We start from the raw sequence: 17129 nt of genomic DNA, 5'->3' as shown, positions 1-17129 counted from the left end.
AGAACCGCCTAACATTTAACCTAGTTCTGCCCTTACATAACATGTCTCCTGGTCTTTCCTAACTTATCTAGTTGAAAAAATTGGTCAATATAAACATAATCTAGTCTACACTTCGAGAGTATAAAGACCCAGCTCATTGAGCCTGTCTGAGTAACTAAGATTTTAAACTGGGAATTAATCTTGTGGCCGAGTTACATTCTCCAATTCCAGCGAGCTATTAAAGATATGGGCAAGGTACCCACACAGCGCTGTCCCAATTTCTTAAGGACCTTCAGGTGGATATCATCTGGACCGGCAATACAATCTATTTTAAGGTTCCTTAATCTTTCTAAACAATATCCATCTATTTTAATATTAACAATTTTGTTGTTAATAGCACCACAATGCTGTCAGTTTGAGCATCATCTTCAAGCGTGAAGACTGATGCAAAGTGCTCTTTTAATTTCTTGCCACACCCTGAGAGACCTTTCTAACCTGTCTTTGAACATCTTTCAATGGCCTAATACAATCCTTGATGGTCTCCTGACTTCACGTAGCTGAAAAAGTTTTCCCATTGCTACTAAAGTTGTCCACAATCCTCTTTTGCATTAACCTTTTAGCTGACCGAATAGCAGCCGTAGTTCTTTTTAACTGTTCATGGTACTTATGTTTGTTTTGCTGCGTATTATGTACTTTTCATTTATATATTTTTTTCCTGATAACACATACTGAAGTATTCTTTCTCTTTTTGTTAGGGTGGTTGGGCTTTGCTGCAGAATTGTCATTTAGGTCTCGATTTCTTGGATGAATTAATGGACATCATTACAGAAACAGAAAATATCCACCAAACTTTCCGTCTATGGATGACAACAGAGGTCCATAAGCTTTTCCCTATTGCACTTCTCCAGATGTCAATCAAGTTCACCAACGAGCCTCCACAGGGCCTACGGGCAGGTTTAAAAAGGACCTACAGTGGTAAGTCAGCAATACTGATAGGTGTGCATAGAAGCTTTTAACATCTTTGAATACAAACTTGAACATACTGGGGGCTAAATTGGGCTTATAGTGCCCAACTTTTAGGCACTACGCTGCCATTTAAGATTCGAACATGAGGCCCGAAGTGCTTGCGCACACTTGCGACGTCTGAAACAGGCATTAGTCTATTTGATGAGGGTCGTGTGTATAATGTAATGTATATGGACTTTAGCAAAGTTTTTGATAAGGTCCCACATGGTAGACTGGTCACAAAGATTAAAGCCCATGGGATCTAGGGCAAAGTGGCAAGTTGGATCCAAAATTGGCTTAGAGGTAGGAAGCAAAGGGTAATGGTTTATGGATGTTTTTGTGACTGGAAGGATGTTTCCAGTGGGGTTCCACAGGGCTCAGTACTGGGTCCCTTGCTTTTTGTGGTATACATCAATGATCTAGATTTGAATATAGGGAATATGATTAAGAAGTTTGCAGATGACACTAAAATTGGTTGTGTGGTTGATAATGAAGAGGAAAGTCATGGACTGTAGAAGGATATCAATCTACTGGTCAGGTGGGCAGAACAGTGGCAAATGGAATTTAATTCGGAGAAGTGTGAGGTAATGCACTTGGGGAGGGCTAATAAGGAAAGGGTATACGCATTAAACGATAGGCCACTTAACGGTATAGATGAACAAAGGGACCTTGGAGTGCTTGTCCACAGATCCCTGAAAGTAGCAGGCCAGGTGGTTAAGAAGGCATATGGAATGCTTGCCTTTATTAGCCGAGGCACACAATACAAGTGCATGGAGGTTATGCTTAAATTGTTTAATACTCTGGTTAGGCCACAGCTGGATACTGCATGCAGTTCTGATCGCCGTATTATAGGAAGGACATAACTGCACTAGAGAGGATGCAGAGGAGATTTACGAGGATGCTGCCTGGAATGGAGAATCTTAGCTGAGAGGACTGATTGGATAGGCTGGGTTTGTTCTCCTTAGAACAGAGGGGGCTGAGAGGAGACTTCATTGAGGTATAACATTTCGGGGGGCCTGGATATAGTGGATAGCAAGGGCCAATTTCCCTTGGTGGAGGGGTCAATTATGAGGGGACATAGTTTTAAGGTGGTTGGTGGAAGGTTCAGAGGGGATTTGAGGGGAGGCTTCTTCATGCAGAGAGTTGTGGGGGTCTGGAACTCACTGCCTGGAAGGGTGGTGGATGCAGAAATCCTCACCACATTTAAAAGGTGCTTGGATGGGCACTTGAAGTGCCATAACCTGCAGGGTTATGGACCTAGAGCTGGTAAGTGGGATTAGATTGGATAACCTCTTGTTGGCTGGTGCAGATACAATGGTAAGTACTGTAGGGAATCAAATACGGCCCGGGTAATCTCCTGGATGGGTCGGAGAGGAATTTTCCCAGATTTCTTTCCCCAATTGACCTGGGTTTTTAAATCTGTTTTTTTGCCTCTCCCAGGTGATCACTTGACTCCGGTTGGGTGGGGAGTGTAGAATGTTGTGATGCATGGGGTGTCGCAATTGTGTGGGGTGGACTGGTTGGGCCAGATGCTCTTTACCTTTCCGCCATTGTTCATTGTTCATAGATTTATATGTAACCTTCAGGACTGTTGACCGAGGGGCGTGTGGCTCTCTGTCGGCCGGGGCGGACACGATGGGCCGAAATGGCCTCCTTCTGCGCTGTAGATTTCTATGTTTCTATGCAGAAAAGGGGGTATAACACCTGCTTTTGGTTCCTGCTGCAACTTTGGTTTGCCCTAAGGTAGCCAGCGCCAGTGCTGGTTGCCTCCGGGAAAATCAACTCTATACACCACATATGTAAAAAAAAGTTAAGCACTTTCCATAATTACCGCTGCTCCTGGTTCCAAGATCTCTGACCCCTCCAGGCAGCACTCCTGACCCCCCCAACATTATTCCCAAGGCCTGCGATCCTCCTACCCAATCCCCAACCAAACCCCCACGATCCAGCATGATCACTTACCTGGAAATTGGAGCACTAATCTATGCAGGCTCCTACCGAAGCGCCATCTACCTTATGAGGCTCAAAATCCTGGGCTCCTCGGACCTCATCATTTGAGCTCGGGCTGTTAACAATGTGTTGGTGAGGTGCCCAAAAATGAGAGCTCCTGACTGGATCCCCACTGATTGTTTACAAGAACTAGTTCTTAATTTATATGTGAAGGCACACTGATGTGATACTTTGCCTGTAAACATCCCCAAAACATGTTACTACCTATAAATCTATCCAGACTAAATTCGGGCACTGTCCAAACGGCAGATATACCACCATTAAGATCCCTTATATAAAATAAAACAATTATAAAGAATTGGTGTAAGATTGATTTCAAATGAACATGAATAAAGTAAATGAACTGCATACTTGTTGTTGACTGGTGGTGTATTAACACCTACAGTGTAAAATAAAGTATTGGAATACTGGTGGCAACTATAATGATGCTAAGTTAGCTGTCAGCCTGTTCTAGTAATTCCTCAAAGGCAGTTTCTCAGATGACTATCAAACAATGGTCCCGAAATTGGCGGAGGCTAAGTTCCGCCCAAGTGCCGTCCAAAGGACCGCTGAGATCTTAACAGTACTTTGGGCAGAAATTTCATGGAAAAATCTTGGGAAGACCGGCCAGCGGCAAAAATGGGACATATGCCCTGAATCTGGGCAGCAGCGGGCGGTAGCTTCCATTCTTGGCGGCAAATGCAATCCTCAGGAAAGTACCGCCGAGGATTGACTCGGGAAGGGGGGGAAACTAATTAAATTAAATAAATTTCAAAAAATAAAAAAAAACACTAGAATTCCTTCAGGGGACCCCATCCACCTGAATCCCTGCAAAAAGAATAAAGAAAAGAAGTGCATTAACCTTTTTTTGCAGGTCTTCATACTTATCGTTGAAGTTAGACCTGCCTCCATGCAGCCGTCTTTTCCCCTGCTGCAATGGAGGACCGCCCGGGATAAATGGTTCATTCTCTGGTTGGCAACCAGTAACTAGTGGGGTGCCGCAGGGATCAGTGCTGGGACCCCAATTATTTACAATCTATATTAACGACTTGGAAGAGCGTAACGTAGTCAAGTTTGCTGACGATACAAAGATGGGAGGAAAAGCAATGTGTGAGGAGGACACAAAAAATCTGTAAAAGGACATAGACAGGCTAAGTGAGTGGGCAAAAAATTTGGCAGATGGAGTATAATGTTGAAAGTGTGAGGTCATGCACTTTGGCAGAAAAAAATCAAAGAGCAGGTTATTATTTAAATGGAGAAAGATTGCAAAGTGCCGCAGTACAGAGGGCCTGGGGGTACTTGTGCATGAAATGCAAAAGGATAGTATGCAGGTACAGCAAGTGATCAGGAAGGCCAATGGTATCTTGGCCTTTATTGCAAAGAGGATGGAGTATAAAAGCGGGGAAGTCTTGCTACAGCTATATAAGATATTGGTGAGGCCACACCTGGAATACTGCGTGCAGTTTTGGTTCCCATATTTACGAAAGGATATACTTGCTTTGGAGGCAGTTCAGAGAAGGTTCACTAGGTTGGTTCCAGGGATGAGGGGGTTGACTTATGAAGAAAGGTTGAATAGGTTGGGCCTCTACTCATTGGAATTCAGAAGAATGAGAGGTGTTCTTATCGAGACGTATAAGATTATGAGGGGGCTTGACAAGGTGGATGCAGAGAGGATGTTTCCACTGATGGGGGAGACAAGAACTAGAGGGCATGATCTTAGAATAAGGGGCCGTCCATTTAAAACTGAGATGAGGAGAAATTTCTTCTGAGGGTTGTAAATCTGTGGAATTTGCTGCCTCAGAGAGCTGTGGAAGCTGGGACATTGAATAAATTTAAGACAGAAATAGACAATTTCTTAAAAGATAAGGGGATAAGGGGTTATGGGGAGCGGGCGGGGAAGTGGAGCTGAGTCCATGATCAGATCAGCCATGATCTTATTGAATGGCGGAGCAGGCTCGAGGGGCTGTATGGCCTACTCCTGTTCCTATTTCATGTTCTTAAACTGGCAGCTCAGCGGGCAGGAGGACTCTTACGCGCGTTGCACGTCAGCGGGCGGTCCCCTGTGTTCTTCCCTCCCTGCCGGTGGGAGGCCTCCTCCAAACTTGCTTGGAGGGGAGACCGCCCAGAAAACTTGACGGCAGTGGACGATAAGTCCACCAATTTCAGCCCCATTGTAAAAATTAACTAAAATGGTAAGGAAACTAAAAACAGAAGAATGTTAAATGATGACCCTCCAAACTGATTTTTAAAAAGGACCTTGATGATACCGTGATTCTTTGATAGCATACACGTTGCAGAGGATGACCAATTTTGTGAGACTTTGCAATGCTGACATCATGCAAGTATGCAGGGGGTAAAATTGGATAAAAATGAAACCATGCTACTGGCATGCAGTAGCCTCATTAAATAAAATAATTGTTCAAATCAGATCCCATGCCAAATCTTGCAATTTTGGGCAACAGATCACCCACAGGATGCACCTTGCCTATATAACATGGGTACACCAGGGGTTCCTGGACCTGGCCTGCTCAAATAGGTTTCCTTAAGTGCACAGTTTAAGTTGGTGGAAAGGGTGCTTGTTGATCTTGAGTTTGCAAAACATGTTGCTGGATTTTGCTTCATGCATTAATTTTGCTCTGTAATTTATCATTGTTGCACTTTTATTTCCAATATTTTCTTTAATTATTCTTTATTATTGCTGCCATTCAAGTTGTATCACCCAAAGTGGTACCAATTGATAATCCTTGGGGAGTGGGTTCCCATAGCTACATAATTTTGATGAAGAGGTTAAATTCATGAGGGGACAACAACAGCAGTTTAATGACACTTGAGGCATTATGTCCTTACCTATCATTGTCCCAGGACTTGCATTTAGAGACCTCTACATGGATCTTAACATGTCAGAGGAGGGCTGTCTTCCCTGCCTCCACTTCACAAGACAGGCCGTCTCAGAGTTGCACCATGATGATCTGCAAACAACATCTGGAATGGGGTGGCTGTTACCATTGAAATTAAGGCTAGCACAACATAAAGCTTTCCTGCTGTATGCTGTTTTAACCTCCACTGCCTTTCATCACCAGCTCTGGCTCAAGCCAATGAAACTTTATTGGGCCTAGCTTTCCTCTGCGAAAACAGGTCACTACTCTGGCATCATCCTGAATAGCAAATTTAACCTCAAGCTTCTTTTCTCTACTATCACTGTCTCCTTAAACCTTTCTCTGCCTCTCAACCCTCACCTCTAAAAACAAATGTCCAGTATGCATCAAGGATGTGGTGCTTCCAAACTTGGGCTTGTTCCTTGGTTGATGGGCCCCACGAGAAATATAAGAAAAATTGAGTACAGTTATCTTTGCCTTGCTCTTTATACCAGTAAACTTGTTACTTATTTTCAGACAGGTACAAGGGATCTGAATGCAGCAGAGAAATGGAATTAAGTGGTTAGCTCTTGCAGAGAACTAGAACAAGTGAGACAGATCAAATTGCCCCCCTTCTGTGCTCTAAAATTATATGGGGCTGAATTTGCCCCGCGCTGGGTTTACAGCGCATAATTCGAATCATGTTTGTTTTTACCGTCGGCGCAGCAAATGCAGGCACTGGTGCGGTTTTGGGAACTTTGAAGAAAAATAATGGTACTTGCGCTAACCGAGCGTTCGTGGGGCGCAGTGCTGATGATGTCAGCGTGGTGCTGATGATGTCAGTGCGACACAGACGTGCCACATCATGCTGATGCCTCAGACTGCCTCTTTTAAAGGAGAGAGCCGCTGCAACTTCTGCATCCTCTTTACTGGCACCCACTGGGCCACCAGGGAGTTATGGTTAGGGCTAGCAGCTGGGCACCCAAGAGGGGTTGCTGGGCTGAATTTTGGCGGCCTGGCCACATCAGTGGCCACCATTTTCAGGCTGACTGAAAAGTCGGCTGACAGAGAAAAGATGGCGCCCACTGCGCTAACACCTTCCCTTTAAGGGCGGCCGGGGCGTTACAGCCACTGCAGCTTCTCGCACCGAGAAGCTGTCGTTGACTTTGCACCACGCCCACCCCGCGTTGCACGAGGCAATTTCCCCCGAAGGGCACAAATGGGTCAGCGCGGGGCGATAAGGGGTCGACGGCATGGCGATGACATCATCACATGTGTGCGCCAGGCTGTGCGCTGATCGCGGGGCGCAATGCAAACCACGTTTCACCGGCGGAGTCCCGGGGGTAATTCCGCTCGGGGCGATATGGCCACCGCGCCCACGTGTGAACTAATTACTGCACGGTTAGCGCCAGCCGGCAGCACTAACTGGCACTGCGCAAAGAGGCAATTTCGGCCTCAAGGCTCTAAAATTCCTTCTGGGGCTAAAGAAATGTCCTGGTGGATTCAATCCAAGACGTTTGAGAGAAGATTTGATAGACATGTTCAAAATCATCAGGGGTCTGGACAGAGTAGATAGGGAGAAACTGTTCCCATTGGCAGCAGGGTCAAGAACTAGAGGACCCAGATTTAAGGTGATCGGCAAAAAAACCAAAGGCGACATAAGATAAAACTTTTTTATGCAGCGACTGGTTATGATCTGGAATGCACGGCCTGAAAGGGTGGTGGAGGCAGACTCAATCACTGTTTTCAAAAGGGAGTTGCATAAGTACCTGAAAGAAAAAAGATTTGGCGGGCTACGGGGATAGGGCAGAGGCATGGGACTAGCTGAAGTGCTCTTGCATGGAGCCGACATGGGCTCAACGGGCTAAATGGCCGCCTTCCATGCTGTAACCTTTCTATGATTCTATTACCTCCAGATTTAGGGTGGAAAATGGGGTAGAACCCCTTTCCGCCAGGATTCCACCATATTTCACAGAATGCCATTTTCCAGGAGGGAAGGCCATCGGTGGATCTTCTGTCTGTCCCCCAGTATCAAGGGAGTATTTGTGGCATGGGAGGGTGGGCAGTGGGGGAGAGGGGGTGTCCCTGGGCTTTCTCAGAAATTACGTCTTTATAAGACTGAGAGCTGGTGTGAATCCTGATGAGGCTAAAAAAGGCCCAAACCTTTAACAAGCAAAATAATTCATCTTTCAGCTTTAAAAGGCTTTAATCCTTTTTAATCTTCGGCCCTGGGGTGGACTCCGGTACACTCGAATAGAACAGCTTTTCACCCAGCTAATGTAGATAACACCATCTCAGCAATTTAGGACGAGACCCAAGACATGAGGCAGTGATGCACTTATGGTCCACATGAACAAATTTGGAATTTTGGCCTGTACTTTACAATCCCCAGTCAAGTACACCACAGGCCAAGTTCTCTAGGCAAGCTTTCCATGTTCTAGAAGCCAATTCAAATCAGAAAATTCAATGCAGTTCCTCTTCTGAGCTGTTGGTATAGGCAAGCCTGTGCCATAAGCATAGCATTTTGTGATTTTCATGTTTTCAGTTTGTTTAAAAAATGTAGCATTGTTGATATTCTTCATAATATGGGAGAGGCACAAAGAGTACATAGATAAGGTGCATCTAAGACTCCTGGTGGCTGAAATTGCCTCCCTCCATAAGCTCCATTACCCTCTCTAAGAGGCAGGAATGGAGCGGAGAGGCCTTACTGACCGGGGCCAGACGGATTGGCCGACCCGACCGAAATTGCCTCCGGTTTTCCACTCCGACCATTTTCCCGCCACGTTGGGCACGCGCCAACCCCACACCGACTTGCAACGACCTCCTTTCCGACCCCCGCGCGGAATTGCTCGGCCGAAACCCTCCCTGGTGGCCCAGTGGACCTAACTGAAAACTTTGCAGAGTTTGCAGCGGCCCTCCCCTTTAACTGCAGAGGAGGGATGTTGTGAAGTCATCAGTGCGGCGCTGATGACTGGTCGGAGCGGCCGACCCACTACACGTGTCCTTCCACCCCGCAGCCACCCGGGACACTATCTCGACCCCAAAAAAAATTCAAACTGGTGAATTTCTCCGGTATCTCCCCCCCAATCCAAAACGCTCGTTTGGGGCGGGGCTCAATTTTGCCCCCATGTTGGTTGAAATTGCACTGCGTAATATTAGTAACTTTAATACCATAATGTGTTTGTTTGAAATTCCATTGTATGCTATTTTATCAATTTTGCTTAAAGTGGGTTGGCATCTTTATTAAACTAGCCTCGAGAAGATAATGATGTTGTCTTGTTGACATTCATGGTAACACTAACACGAGTGTCCAGTTGATTCAGTTGGTAATACTCTCATCTCCGAGCCTGAAGGCTGTGCTCCACTCCAGGACTTAATCTTATTGTCTGGGTTAATGTTCCAGGGTAGTATTATGGGAGTGCTGTATTATCAGAGGTAGTGAGGGTTACTTTGGAGAAAGGGTGAAAACATGCACTACGTGGGTGCTGTGCTAATAAGATATGCTTGTTTAAAAATCTGGATTTAGCCTGCAGTTTTGGGGCTAATTACTGTTTGCCATGATTTAAATGTGCCTGGAGACCTGCACATTTTGCACTCAAGTGCAATTTTCCTGGAGCGGTACATGTAGCCTCCATACACGCATTTCCACTGGAGGTATGGAGTGTGCTGGCTGACAGACAATGGCATGTATTAGTATGGCTCCAAGACTGAGGAAGGGAGCTCACAAATTTTAAGAGACGCCATTGGAGGTCCTGGTGGAGGAGGGACCTGCAGGGGGAAAGGAGCCGACAGAGGATGTAGGAGGAGATCGGTGAGGACATCCTAGCCAGGAGCACTGCCGCTAGGACATGACTCCAGTGCCACACAAAAATGAATGATTTGACACGAGTGGTGAAGGTAGGATCCCATCCCACAAACACACTTCACAATTACTGCACCACCATCAACACACTGCATTCATCATCTAACTATACACTGACGTTCACACAACCCAGGCTACTGCATCCTTCACAGGCACTACTCATAACTCAGACATCTCACAGCTATTCACCTATATGATGCATCACACACATACAGACAAACACACCTGCCAATTCACTCATTCATAATCACCACTCTTTCTCTTCCAGGACAAGATAGTACATAACAGGCACCAGCAGGGCCTGATCAGGGAAGGAGTCCATGAGATCACTCCCCTCGAGCAGACAATACTGGCAATAATCGGGAGGGGAATGGCAGATGTCATGGCCACAGACAGAGCAGAGGACATATCACCTAGAGATATGTGGCCACTCCAGTTTCCTTACATATCCACAACTACTGGTCTCTAATCACCCAAACCTATCCTCACTCACAAGTTCCATATGGTCTCATCATACACATCCTGGCCTTGCCAATGACGCCCACATCCCATGAACAAATATAACAAAAAAAAATCTTCCTGTAGTGGCTGCACGTGCTGAACCCTAAGCCTTCTAGCTTCATAATTGTAGACTCCCAGGAGCAAGATCCATCTCGTCCCCAATATAACTGGAAGAGGAGGAAGAGCCACCTTGCTTCCCCCCCCCCCCCCCCAGAGGAAGAGGAGGAAAGCAAGGAAGAAGGCACTGGCATCAATCGCTACCACTGTCACAAGCATAAGCTCAGAGACTGGTACCATGTGTAACTTCGGCTAGGTTAGAACACGGACCCTCACAGTGGTACGCACCGGACACTAGCTGGTCTCAGCCATGCCAGTTGGAAGGAACATCACAGGTGCCACCTTGCAGGGGGCCAAGGTCGCATTCTGATGTGGAGGAGTCAGATGAGGACCTCGCAGGGCCAGCTGGTTCCTTTTCATGGGACACTGGCACCAGTACTGGGACAGGAGAGAGCTGTACCATTGGGACAGGCCCCACCTGAACCGGGATGGGACCTGTATCCTAACGGAAAGGGTAAATAGGGAAGTGACAAAAGCTTTAAGCTAGTAAGATGGGAGGAGGGATCTACAAGAAATGAAACCAGCCTAAATATAAACTAAACAGAAAAGGAGAGGTGTGGAGTAAAATAGGAGAGTAAAATAAGGGAGGATATTGATGGCCAGGGAATAAATGGAGTTATAGAACAAGAATTTTAAAAGATGATTGAAAATAAAGTGAAATTAAAAATGAGTTAAACTGTGTGGACAACAATGCGCACAGTATCCGTAATAAAACAGGGGAGCTGTAGGCAATCATGCATTGCAAGGAACCAGACATAGTAGAGCTTACTGAGACATGGCTGCGGAAAAATCAAGACTGGGAATTAAACATTGCAGGGTATAACGTATTTAGAAAAGATCGTGAGGGAAAAAGCGGAGAGGCTGTATCTATACTTATTAGGGATAACATAATGGCAGTAGAAAAAAGTGACGCAGCTATTGGCAAGACAAAAATAGAATCCATGTGGATAATGATAAAAGATAATAAAGGATCAATCACACTAATAAGCATAGTCTACAGGCCACGTAATACTGGAAGGGAGGTGAAGGAAAAAATATGCAAATAAATTAGGGAAATTAGTAAAAAACGTAGAATAATAATCATGTGTGATTTCAACTACCCCGATATTAATTGGATAGAAGAGATAGGTAAAGGGGATAAGGGAATGGAATTCCTACAATGTCTACAGGATGCCTTTCTAACCCAATATGTAAAAAGCCCAACAAGAGAGGATTTACTATTGGATCTAGTAATGGGGAATGAACCAGAGCAGATGAAAGAAGTAAAAGTAGGGGAACATCTAGGCAATAGTGACCATAATATAAAATGCTTTAAAATAATAATTGAGAAGTATAATGAAAACCAGGGTAATAGATTAGTGTTAAGCTGATTTTGAGGGGCTGAGAATAGTACTGGGGGAAATAAAATGGATAACTATATTGGCAAACAATGATCTAGAACAGCAATGTGAAACATTTAAAACAGTGTTCAACAGAGTCCAGAAAAAATATATTATGCTAAAAAACAAAAACAAGCTTAACACTAATGAGACACCATGGATGAATAAAGCCATAAGGGAACAACTGAGGGTAGGGAAGAGGCAAACATTAAGTACATAGACAGCAGGGGACAGTATGATAAGGGAAAATATGAAGAGATTAGGAAAGGAGTCAAAAAAGCAATTAGGAAGGCAAAGAGGAACTATGAAATTAAATTATCAAGGAATATAAAACAAAATATTTTATAGGTCATAATTTAAAAAAAGGAAGGTCGGGATGAGAATAGGGCCACTAAGGGATAGACAGGATAATACCACAGGCAATAATAGAGAGATGGCAGAAATATTCAATAATTACTATGCCTCAGTATTTACCAGGAAGATGAAACGGGGTGGTCATGATATTGGATAATGAGATTAGTAAAGAAATAACTGCATTTAAAATAAAAAGAGGAGATATATTAAATAAACGAATCAAACTCAAAGAGGATAGAACCCCTGGTCCGGATGAATTACATCCGTGCATTTTAATAGAATCTAGGGAACAAATAGCAATGGCATTACTACACATATTTAATAATTCGTTAGAAAAAGGTTTAGTGCCAGAGGACTGATGGATAAGTAACATAATACCTATATTTAAGAATGGAGATAGAACATGTCCAGGGAACTATAGAAAAGTCAGCTTAACATCGGTGGTAGGAAAAATAATGGAATCCCATTAAAGGAGAAAATAGAAGAACATCTAGGGGTCGAAATTGCCCTCCGCCCGAAACGGGCGCACCTACTGATTTTTAAGTGTTCCATCCGCCCCAATGCATGGGGCGGACAATCCGGCGATTTTCAGCACTTTGTTTCTTGTTTTCGGTCGGAGCGGTGTTGGTGTTGAGAGAGGGGCAGAAGTGCAGGCGGGTCGGAGCGGCTGTCATCAGCGGGACAGAAATGGGAGTGGGTCAGAACGGCAGTCACTCCAAGTCATCAGTGTCGCGCTGATGATGTCAGCGTGTCGATGATTTCGTCAGCATGACACGGATGTGCCGCGTCACGCTGACCCGTCACAGCGTCCCTTCCTTTCAGTTAAAGGGAAGGGCCATTGCGAACTCTGCAGCCGCTTTAGTGGCAAACACTGGGCCACCATGGCGGGTTTCGGCCGGGTCAGTGGCCTGGCACCCAAGACAGGATTGTCTTCACTTGTGGTGAAAAGTATAACTAGAGGCCATCAATATAAAATAGTCACCACAAAATCAAATAGGGAATTCAGAAGTAACTTCTTTACCCAGAGAATGTGGAACTCACTACCACAGGGAGTAGTTGTGGGAAACGGTATGGATGCATTTAAGGGGAGGCTGGATAAACATATGAGGGAGAATGGAATAGAGAGTTAGATGAGGAGAAATGGGAGGAGGCTTGAGTGGAGCATAAACGCCAACATAGACTGGCTGGGCTGGATGGCCTGTTTCTGTGCCGTATGTCCTATGTAATCCTATGTAAGCTTCAAAAGAAGGCTGATGGGTTTGACAAACTAAATGCTTGATGCAATGGACAGCCTTAAAGCTTATGGGTCATGGCTATGGGGATGGAGGAGTCTGCCTCCAACTTGGCCTGTGGCTTGACAGAGAGTTTGGAATCTACCACCTCCAGTCTGGAGAGACTGGTGACTTCCACCCAGCGACCTATGGAACCCAACATCATGCAGCATCTGATGACAGGTCGCCGCTTCCACTGTAGTCATAGCAGCTTGCATGGAGCACCAAACAGCTTCCAGGGAATGCTAAACAGCTTCTATGGAAAGGCAGCATTCTGAAATGGAAACCTAAGCTGCTTCCATTGCGCGATTAGCATCTTCCATGGAGCGGCAAGGTGCTACAATGGAAACTCAGGCTCTGGCTCTTCGGTTGAAAAGGGCTTGCAGAGTGTCTCAGCTAGCCCGAGATCTGTCTTCAAGCAGGTCACTGGGCTGCTTGAACAGATGCCCCAAGGTAGTGGCGTGGGATTCATAGAGCAGGAATCTACTGTCTCTCTCTGGATAGCAACATTCCTGCTCCCTCCCCCGCCACTCCACCATTGTCCTTGCAGTTGCCTGTCAGACAAGCGACCCTGACTGCTGAGGCCCATGAGATGGTGCAGTCTGAGGCGGGGCCTCTCGAGGGCTTTGCAGGAGGACATCTGAACTGCCCTCTTCCGATTCTCAGCAGCCATCCACCTCACATGCTGCTGCCACTCAGGATGCACGATGCACTTCATAGAAGCACCAGAGTAGGCAAGAGCGCTTACAGGATAGTCTCTAAGAGCATGCAACTGGATGAATAGTTTAATATTTGTAAGTGCTGTTTGTTGTGTCATGTTTTCATTGTTTGTTTGCTCTAGGTAAAGATGGACTATGGTAATTGGGTAGTGGTGGAATTGGTGGTTTTTATTGAGCTGAAACGATTGAATGCAGATGGTGGAAGATAAGGCACGTGGCAGCAGTGCTCCAAAGTCTGACGGTGGAGAATGCCTCTCAAAGCGGTCTCTCAACCTGTTGTGCATTTTTAGCATCTTCTGTATTTATTCTAGTACAGTACAATAGTATTTGTAAAATAAAGGTTAGTTTTCTGTGCAACATAGATTTACTATGGTTAATGGGTATATTCATTTAGGGCTTTATCCACAACCTCTGCACCGTTGAACAGCAACCCATGTAGGTTTGTGTTTGAATCCCTGTTAGAGGATTGCATAATTAATGTGAAAACGCCATGACAGTCTGTTATCCTGAGATCCTATAACACTTTTTCTTTTACGAACAGGAATCAGTCAGGATCTGTTGGATATTAGTAACATGACTCAGTGGAAGCCTATGCTCTATGCAGTGGCTTTTTTACACTCAACAGTGCAAGAACGACGCAAGTATGGACCTCTTGGTTGGAATATTCCATATGAATTTAACCAAGCTGACTTTAACGCTACTGTGCAGTTTGTACAAAACCATCTGGATGATATGGATATCAAGAAGGTACAGTTGGCAATTTTTCTTTCTCAATTCTGCAGAGATGATTCTTCTCCTTGGTGCTGGAAAATTTAATAATTAAAGATAGAAAAATAAACTATTCCCAATCCTTAAAGAGGCAAATTGATTTCAGATCCTATATAACCCTGCCAGTACCATTAAAATGTACCTGAGCTGTAGTATAGCAGCCTTAATGCACAGGTCCAGTCATTCACACTGCCCAAATGAGGGGACATAGGGCCCAAATCCTTTCCCAGTAGTTATAACTATATGTAAAATAGCAAAAGATCTGACAGTGCTGAGAGAAATCTCAGCAACAATAAAATGTAGCCAATTATAATCTCTGTCTCCATGATAAATAATCTCCATGATCATTAAAATCAATCATGAAGTTATTTGATCCTACATATTAGATATAGTATATAATTATATTGTCCCATTTGTTTTTCTTCTGTCTCAAGGGTGTTTCTTGGATTACAATGCGATACATGATTGGTGAGATACAATATGGTGGCAGAGTCACAGATGACTATGACAAACGATTGCTGAACACATTTGCTAAGGTCTGGTTCAGTGAAAATATGTTTGCTTCAGAATTCTGCTTCTACAAGCGTTACAACATTCCCAAGTGCAATTCAGTGGATCAATACCGACTGCACATTCAGGTTTGTAAATAGTTCAAACAACCGTTAGCAGGCCCAGAGTAATAGGTAGTTGTGCAAATTTTGAATATAAATTGAGTTATAGTTTTCTAGTATTGAGCAAGAATATACAGATACTTCTGCAATCCATACAGAGATGTATACGGCTAGAGTTTTGGCTTTTCTGTTTTCAGGGCGATAATGGCGACGGGGCGGGTAAGTTAGCGGCCGGGAATAGTTCGCGCTTTAGTATTTAAGGGCTCAATTTTCCCCAGTGATTTGCACCATTTTTTTGGAGCAGGCTGAGTTTAAAAAAAAAACAGTTTCCCAAACAATTTGCACCATCGTAACTCAGTTAGTTACGATTTTTTTTAGCTACATTTTTTTTCAGCCAAAGGGAGCATAATCTGCCACCCGCACCAATTCTGGCCATTCAGGCAAGTTTGGCCAGCTGAGAGTTACTCCAGTTCCGCTTAGGCCAGCATATGTGGCCTCTGCAGAAAAACCTTCTGGAGAGTTAAAGAAATCAGCGCAGGTAAGGAAATCAACGCCGGTAAGTGTAGCAGAAGCCCGGACAGCAGCAGCAGGAAGTAAGAGAGAGGGGGGTGGGGGGGGAGGGGGAGGGGAAGAGAGAGGTGGGGGGGAGAAGGAGAGAGATGTGGGGAAGGAGGGGGAGGTGGGGGGAGGGAGAGGGGGTAGGGGGAAGCCATTCAGGTGTAGTTAGGTGCGGGTACTGGGAGGGAGGAGGCCATTCGGCCTGAGATAGAGGTGGGGGAGTGGACTGGGATGCCTTTCGGCCTGGGCTAGGGGTGGGGGAATGGACCAGGAAGGTACTTGGGGCCAGGATCGGGCGGGGTAACGGACCAGCAAGCCCTTCGGCCAGGGCTAGGGGCGAGGGACCGGCAAGGCACTCAGGGCTGGGGGCTGGGGGAGCTGGCGCTGGACCGGCACCAGCAAGAGAAGAGACTCACGGCAGGCTAGGCAAGCAGACCGGCAAGCCCTCTGGCCAGGGCTGGGGGTGGGGGAGCGGGACCGGTTTTAATAATTGGAGGTAAGTTGCTGCAATATATTTTAATGTGTTTTTAAGTTGATGCAATGTGTTTAATGTGTTGCGAGCTGGCTGTATGTTTCACTTTGCAGCCTCAGCTCGCATTGCGTCCCTGGTTACTGTGGAAACCCGATCTTTTTGGCGCAGATCAAGTCTTCACCCCCAAAACTAAAGGGCAGGTTAGGCCATGCCATAATGAAGAAATCCAACGGGGAAACTTAGAAAATTTTTTTTTGGCGTACTTGGGTCCCAAAAATACGGGTGTAACTCTTCAAGTATGCCAAAAAAAAGCTTTGGGGAAAATTGAGCCCTCAGTTTGCGTCAGGGGGCGTAGCACTAAGGGAGGCATTGTATACCTCTTCTGGCGCAAGGAAGGGAAACCCCCGAGCTAAAGAGCTGGGCCATGAGCGCTCCGAGAGAGGCCAGTGGGGTGGGAAAAGAAACACTAAAAATAAAACCACAAAAACATTCCTAAAACATTGCACACGCAACCACAACACAAATTGCACAAAAATGTAAAACAAAAAACAATCGCACTTACTTTTGTACTACTTTACTTTCCTCTCCGCTGCCAGCATCGTGGGACCGCACTGGTTTCCCAAGCGGTCATTGCAGGTGCACCTCCGGGCGGATGGGTCAGGGCAAGACTCAACACTCGCGCCAGCGTC

General features: G+C 45.4%; 1 protein-coding gene across 1 annotated transcript in view; it reads left to right on the top strand.

Annotated features, from left to right (window-relative positions):
- dnah5 (dynein, axonemal, heavy chain 5) overlaps nucleotides 1–17129 on the top strand; it is a 457249-nt gene that overhangs the window by 408671 nt on the left and 31449 nt on the right. The window contains 3 exon segments of the mRNA XM_070880791.1: nucleotides 735–954; nucleotides 14573–14778; nucleotides 15234–15437. Coding sequence (XP_070736892.1) covers nucleotides 735–954; nucleotides 14573–14778; nucleotides 15234–15437 — 630 coding nt within the window.

This window comes from Pristiophorus japonicus, chromosome 5 (genome assembly GCF_044704955.1).
Source record: "Pristiophorus japonicus isolate sPriJap1 chromosome 5, sPriJap1.hap1, whole genome shotgun sequence".
Classification (NCBI taxonomy): domain Eukaryota; kingdom Metazoa; phylum Chordata; class Chondrichthyes; family Pristiophoridae; genus Pristiophorus; species Pristiophorus japonicus.
The sequence above is the reverse complement of the archived record's forward strand: the minus strand, read 5'-3'. Positions and strand labels throughout refer to the sequence as shown.